Genomic DNA, 17,409 nt, shown 5'->3' on the forward strand with positions numbered 1-17,409 from the left:
ACAGCTGGAGCCACCCCCTCAGTGGGGCCTGGGACACGTGGGGTCTCCCAGCCAGACAAGCTCACCAGGGGGCAGTGGTTCCCGAGCAGCGCAGGTTCCTAGGCCTTAGGGTAGGAGGGGCTCAGAACGCCCCTGTGTGGCCCTCCCTGGCAAGGCCACAGCCAGAAGCAAAGATGCCATAGGGAGGGAGCCAGTAACAGGGAGGGTCCAAGGAGAGGAGGGCGAGGCCAGGGGGTCTTGAATCCAGCACCTCCAGGGCCAGCTGGAGCCAGCCCAGGAGAAGAGCCTGGGACCAGGGCTGCAGCCCACCTAATCCTCCTCCCCTTGAGGCTGTTGGGGTGGGAGGGGGCAGGAGGGTCAGCATGGGGGTGACCAGCTGGGGGGCTGCTTCCTGCGTCAACAACAGCCACTGCGACTGCTGGGCACCCGCCCAGGGCCACATGGCTGCTGGCAGAGCCAGCTCTGGAACCAACCTGCAGAGCCTCTTGCTGGGGGCTTGGCCTCCTCCCACACCTTTTCCAAGTGGCACTGGGGAGCAGGGACAGCCTCTGCACCGAGACAGGCCAAACTCCGAGGGGACACGGCGGCTGAGGTCCCAGCAGAGATGGCCAAGGAGGATGATGTGGCTGCAGGGCCCCTGGCCCCTGCCCCGTGGGCCACCTGTGCATGGGCCAGGAGAGGAGAGTGCCGCCCAGCTGGGGCGAGGGGCCCACGGCGTCACCTCGGGTAAGAGGCCGAGCTGAGGCAGCCACGGGGCCCAGGGCAGCCCCCCAGGACCTCTCTGGCTCATCAGCTGCTCAGGTGGGAGGGTGAGTGAGGGAAACTGAGGCATGTGAGGCTGCCCACTCCTGCACAGGCTGCAACTCACCGAGCTGGGGTTCAGCCCCATGTTTGCCTCCACGTAGGTCTCGGTCTTGGGCTCCACGGCCAGCTCGGCCTCCAGGATTCTCTCCACCGGCATGTCCTCATTGGCGCTGCTGGTCGACTCCACCTCATTCTCGTTCCGGTCCTTGCCACGCTGCCGCTCCTCCTGCACGGCTACAACCCGGGAGGCGCAGGTTAGCCCCACACTCAGCACGGCCAGTGGCTCCCAGGGAAGGCTGTCCTGGCCGGGTGGTGCCAGCTCCCAGCCAATGCACCCACAACACCAGCATCCCCACCAGCACTGGGTGATGGAGACCCCATCTCTGCCCCAGGCCTGGCCTCCGTGTGGCTGTGTGCTCTGAGAACAGAGACCAACTCTCATTAATTCCAATTAATGTTCACACCAGGAGCCTGCCTGGGGCCAGGCAGGAGACAGTGCAGCAGGGACCCCAACATGGGGCGAGAAAGGTCCTGATGGTCTATGGACTCAGGGAGAACCAGGAAGCCTTCCTGGAAGAGGTGTCGATGTGACTGGAAGAGGAAGTTGCAGAGGAATCATGGCTCAGGCTGGAGACACGGTCCCTGCAAAGGTCCAGAAGCAGAGCAGAGCACACTCATGAGGCAGCACAGGGGCACCCATGCTGGCTGAGGGCCTGGGCAAGGGGAACATTCGTGGGGGAACAGGCTCAGAGACACCTGGGCAAGCAGGAAACCATGCACCTGCAGACCCCACGCCTCTCCCAAGGACACTGGGCCCTGCCAGAAATGGAGGGCAGGCACCCAGCCCCACCCTGGCCACACAGAGACGGCCCACCCAGCTCCACCGACCATGCCCCAAGCAGGGCACTGAGATGCCTTTCAATCTGCCCCCAGGAAGCAGCCACTTGGGGGAAACCAGAGGCTCAGCATTAAGACAAAATAGAGTGATGCTTGCAGGCAGCAGGATCTGCATCAGGCATGGGCTCCGGTCAGCTGACTCTCATCAACCCTGGGGGTGGGCGCTCAGCGAAGGGGCCTGAGGCATGAGCCCCGGCTTCCCAGGCGTATGAGGCTCCTCCTGCCCCCCGCTTCCCTCCACCTGGATTTGCCTTCCTCGACTGTCCACTTTGAACACTGAGGAAGCCACCTCAGCCCCTCTGTCAGCCTATCTGCGGATCCCAAGTGCCGGGCGGCAGGCTAGGACCCAGATGGAATTTGGACAGAAGCGTCCACTTGGCTTATGGGCGGTTCCCCCGAGACACGTCCCCTTCCCTGAAAGTCCTGAGCTGGGGCTCTGGTCCCCAACCCCACCACCTCCTTCTTCTGTTCCATCCACCAGCAACAACACTGCCCCACGGGGCGGGCACTCACATTACCCCATTGTACCAGTGAGAAAACTACGGCTGAGAGAGAAAATGACTGGTCCAAGTGAGTAAACCGCAGAGCCAGAAAAGCAACAGGGACCATATGGGGTCCTGCGGCCACCTCTGTCCAGCACAGCTCCACGCCCCTACTCCAGTCAAGGCCTCTCCACTCTCGCCCTGGAAATGCCCCTCCCGCCGTATCTCCTCCGAGCTCAGACACTGGGGCCAGTTCCTCCCTCCCTTGTGCCCTCCTGCCAGTGTGCTCGGCTGGGTAGTCCCTGACCCAGGCCCCTTCTCCTCCTGGTCTGAGGCCTAGGATGGTGCCCTCCTAAGGGCCCAAGGGTATGACCTGGCGGAGGGGTTCCTGGAGGTGCCACCTCTCTGGGCCTGTGGCGGGGCTCATCCCAGCTCCTCCAGGATGTCTCGATGGTGGGCGGAACACCTGGGGTACTCGCAGGCACCAGCCACCCATGGACTGACCATGTCCCATCCCACCCTCCCACCCTCTAGCTTCCAGATGGGTTTGGCAAATGGTGGGAGAACGTATCTGCGCCTCTGGCGCCCTCCCTGCCCCTACCCGCCACGGTGTCAGCCGCCACTTTCTCCTGAAGCTACAGCTCCCACTGAGCAGCCGTCTCAGGGCTCTGCAAGCCTCTCCCTTCACACCCCCAGGCTCCCAGGCCCAGGGTCCCCAGCCCTGCCTGGTTCCCTTCACGCCAGCCACAGCTCTGTAACAGCCCCACGTGGATGCCTCTCAGCCACCCCATGTCAACAGTTTCCTGCATGGCCCCCTGGCTTGAGTGAGGGACTTCCGCCCACACAGGCAGACTCAGGCCGGGAGGCCCATCCCCAGCTTCAGGATACACAAACCAGGCCGAGGAGCCAGCCATGGACCCCGCAGTCGGCATGTACAGGCCTGGCCCTACTAGAAACCTTATGGTGGCTTGGGGCAGGATGGGGAGCAGGGCTGGTGGGCAAATGGCAAGGGTCTGGCAGGGGCTGCAGAAGGCTCCAGTCAGCCCCCACCTGGGACTTCCATGAGCCCTCCAGAGGGCGTCGCTCATCCGGGGCAGGGTCACTACTGACACAACCCTCTGTACAGGGTCCTGAGCCTATAGAGCTGACCCCACCCACGCTGAGCAGCCCCCGGGGCAGGAAGCACCCGCACAGGCAGATCTCAGCCAGCATCTGAGCTGAGGGGTACTGGCACCTCCACTGGCCCAGGTCCCTGAGACCCTAAGGATGGGCAGCAAGGGCAGAATTCTAAAGTCTCCATGCCAAGACATAGCTGGCACTGCTGTCTTCCCAGTGGGGAAGCTGAGGCTCTGAAAGCCGAAGGTGCAGGGCTGAGCGCTTAAGACAGTGAGCAGCCTAAAGCTGCAGGTCCTGGGATCCGACAGCCCCAGCCCCACGGAGCCTGCTAGCCTGCCACAGCCCAAGCAGCCGTGTGGCCCCGGCCAAGTCCCCTGACCTCTCTGTGCCTCAGCTCCCTCATCTGTAAGATGAAAATGACAGCGCCCACCCCCAGGATGGCTCCAAGAGGAAGCACCAGCACATGGGGGGCCTGGAGGTGCTCAGAGCTGTCACCGGAGCCTCCCACCCCACGTGCCATCCCGGCCCAGTGCCAGGGATATTCTCCTGCTCAGAGGTAGCCCCAGGGCACGGGGAGCCCCAGAAAAGGGTGGCCCTGAGCGAGAGGCCTTGCTGCCAGTTCTCCCCAGGTGCCTGGAGCTGGGCTCCTTGGCACCTGCCTCCTCCGCCAGGGCAGCCGAGAATTAATTAGCGAGTGTTTTGTGAAGCACTTTGAAGCTGTGAAGGGCCTGGCAGCTCTGCCCAGCATCATTATAAATATGATCGCTTTATTTATAGGCTGGGGGGCAGGAGGGGCCGGGATTTATGCTTTGCCAGCACAATCACCTTCTAGACGAAGTCATGCTTGACTCATGTTCCGCTGGCGCCGGAGGCCGGGCGGGAGGCGTCTGTAAACACAGAGCCTCTTTACCCTCCAGCCCAGAGCGCGGCAGCTGCAGGAGGCGGAGTGGAGGCACGGAGGAGGCTGCTCGGAGGCGGAGGAGGCTCACACGCCGCGGCCCAGTCCTCCCAGGAAGACCTGAGACTCCTGCCCAGGCAGACCCTCCCCAGCACCACTGGGATCCCGGGCCCCCAGAGACAAGCTGGCCTAGGACTCCGGGTGCAGCAGCCCCTCAGAAGCAAGGGACATCTCTGACCTGCCACAGCCCCTCAGAGTCGAGCAGGAGGGAGGGGGCCTGGGGAAGGGCAGACAGCTCCAAGGCAGGCGTGTCGGAGCCCAAGGGCGTCCCCAGCCCCACTGGCTCCTCTGGCTTGAGTAGTAGCAATGGCTGAGTCCTTCCTCCGTCCCTTGTGCAGCCCAGGGCTGGGCCCCAGACAGGCAGGACTGAACTCCACCAAACCATTCTGGCCTCCTCTAAAGAGTGGGGAGACAGAGACCCAGAGAGCGGCGCCAGAGGCCACACAGCAAGCTAGTGTCTCCAAAGGGAGTGGTTTACCTTCCCTCCAGGGCTTCAACCTAGAGCAAGGCATCAGAACACGAGAACTGTGCACACACACGTGCACACAAACCATGCACACATACACACACACACACACACACCACACCACACATACCACACCACACATACCACACACACACAACCACATACACAACACACTCACACCCATACACCACACAGACACACCACACCCACACCCACACGTGACCACTGCTCTCCAACCCCACCACCAGCCACGCGCAGCGCTCTCATCCACCCCCAAGCTCGCAGGGGTCTTCCTGATGCCCCCAGCCCATCACAGACGAGGAACCTGCGGACTGGGCGAGGCAAGGTCACTTGCCCAGTGTCACAGGCCAGAAGGCAAGAGGGCCACACTTGAGCCCAGCCGGGGCTCCCTTCCCACAGCAGAGACCTGTGGGGTCAGCCACATCCCTGCAGCGCACGCACACGCACACACATGTGCACACATAGGTGCACACACGCCAGACACTGCTGTTTCCACACCCAGTCCTTCAGAGCTGGAGGGTGGGCACAGGAAGCAAAGGCAGGCAGGAAGGAAACGGGGAGCAGCCTTCCTGAGGGAGGAGGAGGAAGCAGAATGGGGGACAGCCACTGCCCCCTCTAGACCAATGTCTCCCCCCACCACCACCCTGGGTGGAAGCTAGGTCTTTTCCATCGGACTGGGAACCCCCAAGGGTGAGGCCTGTCTTCCCCATCAGAGCACGTGTCCCTGCGGGACCCCCAAGCCCTGCCACCCCCAGCTTCAGCAAACAGGCCCAGGCTCAGCTTGGCAGAGGGCCAACACCCACCACTGCACGTTCCCCCCACCTCTGCCTACCCCTGGTCCCGGGAATGCTGCGGAACAAGTCCCTCCTGGTGGCTGCCTGCGCGTGCAGGCCCCATTGCCCAACCTGAGATGCTATCAGCCTGTGGTATCCTACCGCATAGGGGTGGGAACCCATCTGCCCCAGAGCCAGAGTGGGCCCTTGCCGGGGGCAGAGTCACTGCATGGGGGCACCTGAGCCATCCTGCCTTCAGCCAGCCCTGGGACCAACCCCAGGCGACTCCCTCACAGCACTGCACTGGGATGCGACGCCTCAGCTCCAGCCTCAGTTTCCAGGGGTCTGATCACAAACCGGGCAGAGGGCCACGTGGCATCAAGGCCAGCGGGCGGAGCTGCCCGCCAGGGGCCTGACACTTAGGAGGGCTCAGACCCCAGAGCCGACAGCTCCCATCCTGCATGGTCTGGGCCACAGGCACCTAGCGTTGACCAACTTGGCCCCATAGCTTTCTCCAGGGCTGCTGCAATGCCTCACCCAGGCAGCCAACAGCACTGCCCTCCGCTGTCAGGGAGCCTTCCTCGCAGTGGTTTGCCCCAAGAGGAGAGAGGGAGGTGCTCTGCATTTCAGGACCTATCTGGAGCCAAGGGGTCTTGCCCAGCACCCAGACGCAGGCAGGGGAGGAGGGTGCCTGCCAAGCCCTCCCAGCCACTGTTCCCGCGGGGGGTCCCTGCAGGGCAAGTGCCTAGGCTGCACCAGGGGCCCCGTTACTGCCCAAGAGTGAGGAGCTCCACAGGCCTGGCTGTGCAGCCCACACAGCCAGGGTGGGGGAGGCAAGAGACTCCCCCTGTGCACAAGGAGAGGCACTGGCAGCAGGGCACGTTTGGCACGGGGGCCTCACCGCCTCCTCGCTGCCCACGCAGAGGTGCCCTCCACGCCGAGGCTGAGTTCTGCAGCTGTGTTTGGGGCGAGAGCGCTCGGCAGCATTCTGACTGCAAGTTCACACCTCAGAATCCTGCTGGAGGCAAAGGGGAGGGAGTCCCTTGACAGCAGCAGCAGTTTCTCTCACGGCCCTAAGTCCGGTCTCCAGGGCTGTGCACTGCCAAGAGGAAGGACCGGAAGCAGGAAGGACCCGCAAGAAACGGGGTCCACGCCTGGTGCTGGCCCTTAGACCTCCCCACGGCTCGCCTCTCTGCACCCCATTTCTCTGTCTCACAGGTATGGGGCGAGTGAGACCATGCATGGGGATCAGGAAGGGGGTGTCCAGGGTGGTCCCCCACATGGGCTGCTCCTAATAGGACCCAGTCACCGATGGGCACCAGGGGAGGGGTCTGACCAGGTGACTCCAGGTCCCCCCAGCCCCAACACTGCACGGTTCCACTGTGATGGGATGGGGTGTCGTCCCCAGGCTTTGGGGGGCCCAGGCAGCTGGAGTCTGATGACCGCAGGCACATGGATCATTGGGCTGCAGGGCCTTAGGAAGGAGTCAGTGCAGCCTGGAGGGTCCAGGACGGGGCTCAGGCCATCACCGACTTCTGAGGGCCAGGTGTGATGACAGCCTCAGACTTCACAGACACTGCTCCCTGCAGCCAGGCGTGTGGTGCCGACACCTTTTCATTCCTCAGGCGTCAATGGCCCTCCTGCCTGCCTGCGTCTCACCGGGTGCCCGAGGCAGGGTCAGGTGCCTCCTCTGGGCTCCCACAGTGCCTGAGCTTCCCCTAAGCCTGCACTGGCTGCACCCTGGGGCCCCCCTGGTTATCTGATGATCACTTTCAAAGGACAGCGAGCTCACTGCTGTAGGCCCAGGCCGGGCATCAGCCATGCACAGCACTCCCATCCGCCCCCAAGCTTGCAGGGGTCTTCCTGAAGCCCCCAGCATCTGAGAGTGGTCTCGGCTAAACCAAGCTCTCTGTGCTGTGGCATCCTCTCAGAGACTGCCAGGCTCAGGCTGCACACGAGGCCATCCCCCCTGGCTCTGGCCACGCCTTGGGCCTCCACCCCAGAACAGGCCAGTCTCCACGCCTGGGCACAGGGGCCCCAGCCACTGCCTACCATGCCTGCCCCTGTCCCAGTTTCCATCTTCCAGGGACAAAGCTGCACCTGCCACCACAGCAAGCCTCCCTGCCCACACCAGGCACCCAGAAGAACCGGACTGGGCCCACACCTCTCCAGGCTGGGCACACACCTCTCCAGGCTGGGTCCACACCTCTCCAGGCTGGGCACACACCTCTCTGGGCTGGACACATGCTCCTCTGCCCTCTGGTGAAAGCAACAAGGTCTGGATGGGAGCCAGAGCCCAGCATGTGACCCTGAGCAAGGCTTGAACCCTCTGGCCTCAGTTTCCCAACCTGCACAGCAAAGGGTGGGCCTGAGCAAACGCCAGCACTCCGTGAAACATGCATCCCCATCAGAAAGGCCTGACTGGCAACACTGGGCATGGCCACACCAGCTCTGGAAGGCAGCTCTGCTATGCGGGCACAAGGACCCCACACCAGCCTGTATGCCACACTCAGCCTCGCGGCCCAAGGAGGACACCCTCCAGGAGCACGGAGCCTGGCAGAGGCTCTGATTTCTCAACAGGACCATTAAGGCTGAGAAGACACACACAAGAGAGATGATGAAATGAAATTGCAGCACCAAGGCCACCACTCAGGACATCCCTGACGGTGACACAGTGGCTTGGGTCCTGCTTGGGGACCCCACCAGGGACTGGTGGGGAGGAAGTAAGACACACCAGCCACACAGGTGTGGGGCCTCAGGAGCAGCACGGCAGAGGACAGAGGAAGGGTGTCCTGCAGAGCTGGGGGGACGGGGACAGACCAGCAGATCTTCACTCCAGACAGCACCTCCCACCCCCACAAGGCCCAGGGCACAGGACCCGATGGGAGGAATTGAGGCACACCCCCAAACGTGTGTGCAAACCATGACCCAGGGACCCACTCGGAGTCCAGGAATCGCCAAACCTGAGAGGGAAAGGGGATGTGACAGATGGGGAAACTGAGGACCACAGCCAGCCGGGACTGGGAAGTCACAGTGCCTGTGGGGCCCGGGACTCCAACCCAGGTCTGGCTGGATGACTTGACAATTTCGGTGACATCGGGGGAGGGACCTTCCCTACAAACTGCCCAACACAGATTTGTTAATAAGAAGGGCACAAAAATGCAAGGAAAGGAGGAACTGCTCCAAGAGACTGGGGGCCATCCGGCGGCCCTGCAGGGGTGCAGCAGAGTTGGCCTTGGGAGGAAGCTGGCCCGGGACCACCCCGGTATCCAACAGCTCAGAAGATGCCCCCGCTCCACTTCTCCAACCTAAGCTGCGCCACCTGAGGGTCTCCTGGACCATCCCCTCGCCAGACAGCCAACGCCAGCCAGAACATGCTGCCCAGGACCCACGGGCACCCGCGCTCCGGACCCCGCCCCCACTCCCACCTTGGCCTTGCCATGCTTCTGTCTGGGCCACTCACTCCCTGTTGTCCATCTTGGGCGTCCACGCACAAGGCCGGGCCCCACTGTTTGTCCAACACCTGCCCGCGCCCCCACCCGACGCCGTGGCCTACCTTCCCGCTTCATGCCCATGGCCAGGCACTTCTGGTAGCGGCAGTACTGGCACCGGTTCCGCTGCCGCTTGTCAATCAGGCAGTCCTTGTTGTCGCGGCAGGTGTAGGTCAGGTCCTTGCGCACCGTCCGCTTGAAGAAGCCCTTGCACCCCTCGCAGCTGTACACCCCGTAGTGCTTGCCTGCGGGACAGGGCAGAGCAGGGCTGGGGAGCAGCCACTGCACCGGCAGGGAGCCCACCCTGCATCCGACGCCGCCACTGCCAGCTGGCGGGCCAGGCCTCAGGAAGGGACCTGCTGGTCTCCAGACCCCTGCCTGGGCTCAGACTGGGCCCCAGCCTCGCTCTCTCTGCTCCTCCGAGGACAGCTTGGGAGTGGCGCAGGGACAAATCCCAGCCCACCAGGGACCAGGCAGGACCCCAGGCAAGTCACCTGCTCTGTGTCTGCACTGTGCAGCCCATTCTTCCCTCTCAGGCTGTTGGGGGTCAGTGGCACAACACAGGCCCCTTGCCCAGACCCAGCCAAGGGAGGAGGCGCAGCACTGGCTGCCCCCTTGCTGATCTTGCCATCAGCAGCCACCTCCTCTCCGGAAGCCTCAGGCTGCCCTGTGCCCCACCCCACCCAACACTCACTGTCCCACAGACGTGAGAACCCTGGAATGGCCTCGTGGAGCCCTGGGAGTGGGTCATGGCCCAGGCACCTGCCCCCCTGCACCCTGGCCTTGGGTCCTGCTTGGCCCACAGGAGGGTGATTTGGGGAGACCTCCAGACCCTGCAGTGGCCTGACAACCTGTCCCACCGGCCCCTGGCCCCCACGGCAACAGTACCTGAGGAGCGGTCCCCGCAGATGGCGCAGATGTGCTTGGTAAAGGAAGCCATGTTTCCTGAGGGGTGGGCGGGGACCTTGAGGACGCCATTGAGGCCCAGGGGGGGCTTGATGTCCTCGCTGCTGCTGACGGGGTTCATGGGTGAGCTGAGCTGGGGGGGCAACCACAGCAGTCAGCGGGGTGCACACCAGGTTTGTCCCTATGTCCCCCACAGCCTGCAGCAAGGATGGTGCAGCTGTACCCCCAACTTCACACACAGACACCGAGGCTAGAGAGGGCCATGCCCCCCACCCGCCGCTCCAGAGCAGCGGGGCCACTGTGTTCGCTCAGCAAGGCCAGCAGAGGCTGTGGCAACCTCAGGACTCGCCCACAGCAGACCCCAGGCCTCTGTGGAAAAGGACCCTCGGCACCCCCCCCAACACATGGGCGGTCCCTGCTTGCACCCCCTGCCCACTGCCCACCTAAATGAGAGCTGCCTCTCATTACTGAGCCCCTGGCAGTGCCCAGCCCTGCTGGGTGCCCCCAGACACTCCATGAGGCAGGCACTCGGGGGGCTCCCAACCCACAGACGAGGATGCCGAGGCCCAGTCCCCAGGACGGAGGAGGGCTGGGGACCCCCCCAGAACCACACATATACCCCACAACACCGCAGGGCAAGGGCCCTGGTCACGTGACACAGGAGAGGGGAGTGGACACCCCCGGGCATCGGGTGGCGTGACACCACTGGCCTCTCCGCACACCCCTCCGCCCCACCCGCCGGCCCGCATGCTGCCGCCCGGGCAAGCGTGGGAAACTCACCCGGTCACCCTGGCAACAGCTGCAGCGTGCAGTGACACAGCAGTTTTGGTTCCGCTGCCTCCACCCAGCTCTGCAGTCAGCGCAGAGGACCCACAGGCACTTCCCGCTGCATCCTGCCAGCCAGCCCGGCTGCGCAGGGCGGTAAGCGCTTGGCCAGGCAGCCCCCAGCCTCCACTTCTGCAAACCCCTACCGCCGCTTGTGCGCAGGAAGCTCCCCTCCTTCCTTCCTCAGGCCTCCAAATCCCATCCCCCCTTCTCACGGGACAGGAAGAGTTTGAGGCTCAATGCAAGCAAAGCAGAAACCACCGCAAAGCCTCCTTTCACAGGGGCCTCGGTGCCTGGAATGAGTCTTCCAGCCCCAGCTTGTTCTGGCTTCTAGGTTCTTGCTTGGTCTGCCCAGGTGGGCTGTGAGGCTTTACGAGGATGCTTGGTCCCTGCAGGACTCAGATGGGCTGCAAGAGGCCAGGAGGTCCCCCCGTGACAACTCAGCACAGTGGGGGTGCCATGAAGCTCCCACTGGAGAACCGGGTGGCCACTGTGTGACTCGCCAAATGCCCAGTGTTCATGTCCACAGGCACCAGGTGCGCTTCTCAGAGAAGGGAGGGAACTGAAGGGGCAAGAGAAAGCCCCAGATGTCTGCTGAGGGGTGCAGTGCCTGGGCTTTGCACCCACACTTGACACTCCCTGCATGGGAAACCCTGGGGGTTCCAGATGCAGAGGCTGCGGCTCAGGGAGGTCAGGGGCTGGCCAAGGTCACACATGATCCCCCACGCTGCAGAAGGCGAAAGTGAAGCCCCTGGAGGGACAGAGCTCGTCCAAACTAAGTGCCCAGCTGGCCCTGCCCCGTGCTGGGCTCCGGGAGGCACCAGGGGACAAGGCCCTGCCCAGCCCTCCAGGGCTCACTGGTCTAGTCGCTGTCTCGCTTGGAGGCACTGGAGGCCCCAGAGGCAGATCCCAGGCTCCGGATTCTGCCTGCCTCCTACGTTCTCATGTGATATTCGGAAAATTATTTAATCACTGTGAGCCTGAGTTTCCTCATCTGCAAAACTGGAACAATGTCATGTCAGTGCCTACTTCTTTTCTTTTTTTTTTTTTTTTTTTTCCCCAAAACAGGGTCTCACTCTGTTGCCCAGGCTGAAGTACAGTGGTACAATCATAGTCACTGCAGCCTCAAACTTCCAGGCCCAATTGATCCTCCTGCTTCAGCCTCCTGAGTAGCTGGGATTACAAGTGCATGCCACTGCTCTCAGCTATTTTTTTTTTTTGTAGTGACGGGGTCTCAACTATGTTGCCCAGGCTTGTCTCCAACTCCTAGGTTCAAGCAATCCTCCCGCCTCGGCCTCCCAAAGTGCTGGGATTACAGGCGTTGAGCCACCGCGCCCAGCCAGTGCCTCTGAGAGCTGATGTGAGCGTAACTGAGTCGCTCCACGTGCCAGGGCTCAGAGAAGAGCTCGCAGATAACTCACTGTCTTACAGGGAGGCCGGCGGCTGCAGTGAGCACTCAAGCCTCCTGGAGGAGATGGGCCAGGGCCTAGGAGGAAGAAAGGGGTATCCCAGGCAGAGGGGCCCCCAAGCCAGTGTTGAGAGGTGGGGAAGCAAAAGGCTTGTTTGAAGAAAGGAAAGAAGTAGGTACAGCCAGGGCGGGGATCAGGTCACAGCAGAGGCAGCAAAGGCATCCACAAGCAGGAAGTGTCGGGCACCCTCGCTTTATGCCCTAGCACTGGGGAGGCACCGAGGCGTGTGAGCAGGAGGACCTTGGGCCAGAGGCTGGGGGAGCACAGGCCATGACTTTGCAGGTCCAGGATGCTCGGAAGCACAAAGGAAAGGAACTCACACACTTCCTCTTTCTAGGCTATCCCAAACCACCTCGGGTGGGTAGGGATCCACCTGCTGCCTCCCAGCCCCTGATGTGCAGTCCCTTGGGTCTAGCACCTGCCCTGGGTAAACTGAGGGAACACCAGAGCAGCCCTAGCCAGGAAAGGGACTCCAGGCAGGACGGAATGGCAGACGGTCACCCTCCCTCTCAGTGTTAGGGCCAAGCCAGCTACTGTGCTGAACTCGGGGTGCATCCCTGGCTCCCCCAGACCTCAGTGAGATCAGAGGCTCTGGTTAGCCCATTGAGCCCAGGGCTCGGTGAGCCTCTGCACATCTGAGAAGAGTGGAGCTCAGGCTGAGGTGCCCATCCTGGCTGCAGGCCCTGGGGCCACCCACCTTGCTTCTCTGGACTCACCTGGAGGACGGTCCAGGCTGCAGAAGCGAGGCTGTGCCAGGACAGAGAGGCCAGGAGGGCATTCTTCTGCCCTTCCAGCCCCAGGCTGCTGGGCCTCAGGTTGGCTCACAGCCCCCGGAGCACAGTACAGGGCCGCCCCCGGGGTCTGCCTTGCTCTGTCCCTCCCCCAGTGGGCTCCACACTCCTCCAACACTCCCTGCTCCAGCTCCCGGGAGAGCCAGGCTGCCATTGTTGCTTTGCTGGAGCCTCAGGACTCCATGCGTGGCCAGGGTGGGGGCCATCCCATTTCCCCTTTCAGATCCTTGGCACTTATTTCAGTTCCCGCCGCCTCGATGCCCCACCCAGGTCTCCTGCCCCTCTCTTGGCTCTCTCCTCACACTCACCACGCCCTTCCTTCCTGAGCCCCTGAAGGGTCTCTCCACCAGCCCCGACTTGGGAAAGGCCCACTCTGCGCCAGGAGCGGGCCCCTGGGCCTTGCTGGGCCTCATCTGTCCATCAAGGCAGGAGCAAACCAGCTCCTCTGCACACTCCCCTCCGACCTCAGTCCCTGGCGGGCAGGTGCCAGTGCTGCCCTGCTTCCCACTCCGTGAAGCCCGCTCAGCCTCGCATCCACACTCCCTGTGCACACATCACAGCCCCATGGGCCCTGGGCAGGCCCTCCCGCCAGGAGGCTTTGCTGGAGCTCAGAGGCCTTGACACCAAGTCCAGCTCCACGCCGGGCACTCCGAAGTGCTCTGTGTGGAAGCTGGCGCCAACTCACTCCATCAATACCTGCAACATGCCCAGGTGAGCCGCTGCAGCCAGGAAGGCTCTGGGACACTGTGGGGAATGTACCCCGGGCCTGCTCTGGAGGTACAGCCTCCAGACCAGGGAAGAGATTTGGGACAGCTCAGGGGCCAGGCAGCTGCGGTCTGGCCTGGGTCTACCCAAGTCCACCAGACTCCTATTCCCCCGCCAGGAGGGGTCAAGTGGCCTGGACGCAGCCACATGGAAGGCCCTTCCCGGCCATGGACTTGCTCAGGCAGAAGGCAGCACTTGGCAGAGTGCCTGGCCCTCTGCAGCAGCAGCAGAAGTCAGAGAATCTCTCTGGCTCCAGCAACTCTGACTTTGTGGTTGTGGTTTTGGGGCTAGGAGTGGGGGCCTATCCCTCCCGAAACCCTGCTCACACTCCCATGAGTGTGAGGAACCCCAGGGTTCCAAGACAAACTGCTGAGGCCTCGAAGCTGGACTCAACCCCCAGGGAAGGAGCTATGGGTTCTGGGGAACCGGGGCCAAGTCAAGCATGGGCCTCAGACCACGGCAAACTAACTGCGGGTGAGACCCACAGCCCAACGGCAGACCGACGCCAACAGCGGCCAGGCAGGGAAGGTCTGGGGCAACCCTCGTCTGCTCCTCACCCACACCCACCCCAGGGCCCTCGCCAGTGTCAAGGGGACCTGCACCACTCACTCTCAAGCAACTTGGCTTCAACAAGTCCCTACTTTGTGCCAGGAGCCTGGCTGCACAGGAAGCGACAGAGAATGGCCCAGAAGCAGCCCTGAAAAGCCTCCTCCCCTCGTGCTGCCCATCCCCTCCCCGAGAAGGGTTCAACAGTGCCGAGGACACCAGGCACCCCTGAGGATTCTGGGAGCACCACTGCCACCTGCAGGGGGTAACCTACTGTGCACTAGACCCCTGGGTGTCCAGGGCAGGCGGCAGACCTGGGAGGATCCAGCAAGGGGCATCCTGGGGCCCTGGGACCCAGCAGGTGCCAGCCAGTGAGCCAAGCGACAGGCGGAAGCCGAGTCTTCATCACCCTCTCACCACAGGGCACCGTGCCACCAGCAAGAGCAGGGGCAGGGCTGGTGTGCTAAAAATAACACGACCAGGCCTCCCTCGTGCCAACACCTTGGGCCTGCTGCCTGCTTTTGGAAGGCCAGGTGATATGAGAGGGACACGGAGCAGAGGCCCCAGTTCTTCTGCACACATCCCCCAGAGCAGAGGGGCTTTGATGGGGTTGGCCCAGAAAGCCAGCAAGATTCTCCAGGGAAAAGCAGCTCGGGAGGTCAAGGCCAGCTCTAAACAGGCCCAGGTGGATGGGCAGTAGGCCGGCTCCAGACCCCAGCCACAGCCCAGTCCTAGGTCAGGAGCAGTCCTGGGTTACCCGGGAGATGGCATGGGGGCTTGGGACTAGGTGTCCACCTGCTGCCTCCTGGCCCCCTCACGTGCAATCCCTTGGGCCTACTGCCTGCCCTAGGTAAACTGAGGCAGAGCAGCAGGGGGCTTGGGAGTCCACAGGACACATCTGGCGCTGTCAGCTGTGTGTGGGCAGAGGAGCTGCGAGGGCGAGTCCCACCCTGGTGGGCTGTCCTGAGATGGCACCAAAACTCTGCCATAGAGCCTTCAGCTACTAGGGACAAAGGGTGAAATCCAAACACAGAAATTCAGAGCGGAAGGAGCACCCTTGCTCACCTGGGGAGCCCCTGCAGAGGGAGGGCCTAGTGAGAGTCTGGGAGGTTCCAGCCGGCCAGGTGGAAATCTGCAAGCAACCACCGGGAGCCAGGGGAGGAGGCCCAGCCTCGCCCTCCACCCTCACAGACCGGACACCCCAGGGCTGGGGACAGCTCCACGGGACACACTCGGGGTGCCTTCTCCAAGGAAGAAGGGGAGCATGGACCAGGTCCCCAAGTTCCCCATGACAAGACCTGGACTGTGCCAGGCTCTGCCAGGCACCAGCCCTTCCTGATCCAGAAATAGCCCAAAGGGCCAGGCTGAGCTGGAGAAGCGACTGAGCAAACCTCAACAGTGGAAAAGGTCCCCATACCCCACAGACGGCCAGGCGCCCACAGAGCCATGGGGGAGCCGAGACCACAGAGCACCACTGCCACACCCGGCCACTGCAGGTCCCAGGGCCGGCATCCCTGAGAGGGGACGTGGGTGCCCTGAACCCGAACACGCCTTCCCTGGGGGCCCTTTGGCCTGGGTGTGAGCAGAGACTTCAGGCGATGACCCAGGCTGTGTGGCCACAGGCTTTTGGGGAAGCAGGCTTAGGCCTGAGGGAGACCACAGCCTCTCTCTGCTGAGCCCCCCAGTCATGGGAACAGGGAGTCCCCAGCCCTCCAGCATAGGAAGGGGCCACGTGGGCAGATAACCAGCTGCAAGGCCCCTCGGCTGATGATCCGGAGACCCAGGCTCAGCAGTCAGCCCGACCTGGGCTCAAACTCCCACGGCATGCGGCCCCCGAGGCTCTGCATACTCTGTGTCAAGCGGGGAGACCACAGCACCTACCTCCCAGAGGCCTCACGATGAGGTGGTCGTCCTGCAGTTGAAGCCACAGCCCCACCACAGGCCCCACCCCTCCCCTTGCCCCAGCCCGGCACTCACCTGGGGGCTGCCAGTGCTGAAGCCCAGGGTGGGCGTGGTGGGCACCGACATGGAGTGGGGGCCCATGGGGGAGCTGATGACCGAGAAAGGCGGGCCCATGCCATTGATGGGGGAGCTCAGGGTGCTGATGGGAGAGTGCAGCTGCCCCGGGGAGCCGATGCCAGGCCCCAGGGACGGGTGCAGCGAGGGGGCAGCCATGGAGCCTCGCCCCGTCGGGGAGGTGAGGGAGGAGTTCACCTGGGTGGAGAAATCTGCAAGACAAGAAGCCGCAGGAGAGTGGTCAGCGCAGGTGACGCCGGGCCCCACCAAATGCCTGCTCCCCCCAGCTACAGACGCACCCGCGGGAAGACCCCGGCACCCTCAAGGTGGCCCCGTGGGTCTCAACAGCTCTCTGACACAAATTCACACTCACTAGGGGCCAGGTGTGCCCAGAGCTCCCCTCCAAGGCACTGTTCTGCGCCTGACCCCGGCTTGAGGCTGGGCCTGCGGCAGACGCAGGAAGAACCCGCTGTGAGTGAGCCCCAGGATGCCCGCCTGGGTCGCTCCAACCCTCAGCACTCCAGGCCCGTCCACCCGGGAAAGCAGTCGGAGGAGCGGCTGGTGGCCGGGACTAGTCAGCCCCTCTGCCCATCTCCACAGGGACTCAAGGTGAAGGTCTGGGAATAATCATGAAAGGCCTAAAGGCTGGTGTCTCCGAGCACCTGCCGTGTACCAGGACCTGGTCAGTTCTGAGCGTGGGTGAATTCGTGGATTTGGGGGGTCTGCAGTGAGCACTGTGATTCTCCCATTTTACAGATGCAGGAGGCCAGGCCCTGAGTACTCAGAGCCGCCTGTGGCCAAGCCAGGACTGGCAGCACCTGCTGACCCATTGCCATGTCTGTGGCTCTAACCAGCAGGCCACACTGCCTGGACCTGCTCAGGTGCCACAGCAGTGGTCACCCGGGCACTGGACGCTCAGGCCCCTGGCTCCATGCTCTGAGGTCTGTTTGAGGGGACCAGAGGGGTAGAATGGGGCATTTCCCGTGTGGGCAGTGGGCTGGACGCTGCTGGGTGGCTTTGTGCCAGGCCTGGGTGTGTGCCAGGAGCAAGAGGGCAGCCCACAGAGGCCATAGGATAGGCTGG

General features: G+C 63.2%; 1 protein-coding gene across 6 annotated transcripts in view; it reads right to left on the reverse strand.

Moving 5' to 3' along the window:
• RXRA (retinoid X receptor alpha) overlaps nt 1-17,409 on the reverse strand; it is a 114,947-nt gene that overhangs the window by 22,485 nt on the left and 75,053 nt on the right. For 5 of the 6 annotated variants that reach the window (XM_055270440.1, XM_063636781.1, XM_055270443.2 and 2 more), the window contains exons 2-5: nt 16,288-16,538; nt 9,897-10,047; nt 9,074-9,253; nt 869-1,038 (exon numbers count right to left, since the gene is read on the reverse strand). In XM_055270440.1, coding sequence (XP_055126415.1) covers nt 869-1,038; nt 9,074-9,253; nt 9,897-10,047; nt 16,288-16,538 — 752 coding nt within the window. Of the gene's footprint in view, nt 1-868; nt 1,039-9,073; nt 9,254-9,896; nt 10,048-10,694; nt 14,675-16,287; nt 16,539-17,409 lie in introns of those variants that run through there. The other variant, XM_055270444.2, reaches the window with a different exon arrangement.

This window comes from Symphalangus syndactylus, chromosome 3 (genome assembly GCF_028878055.3).
Source record: "Symphalangus syndactylus isolate Jambi chromosome 3, NHGRI_mSymSyn1-v2.1_pri, whole genome shotgun sequence".
NCBI lineage: Eukaryota > Metazoa > Chordata > Mammalia > Primates > Hylobatidae > Symphalangus > Symphalangus syndactylus.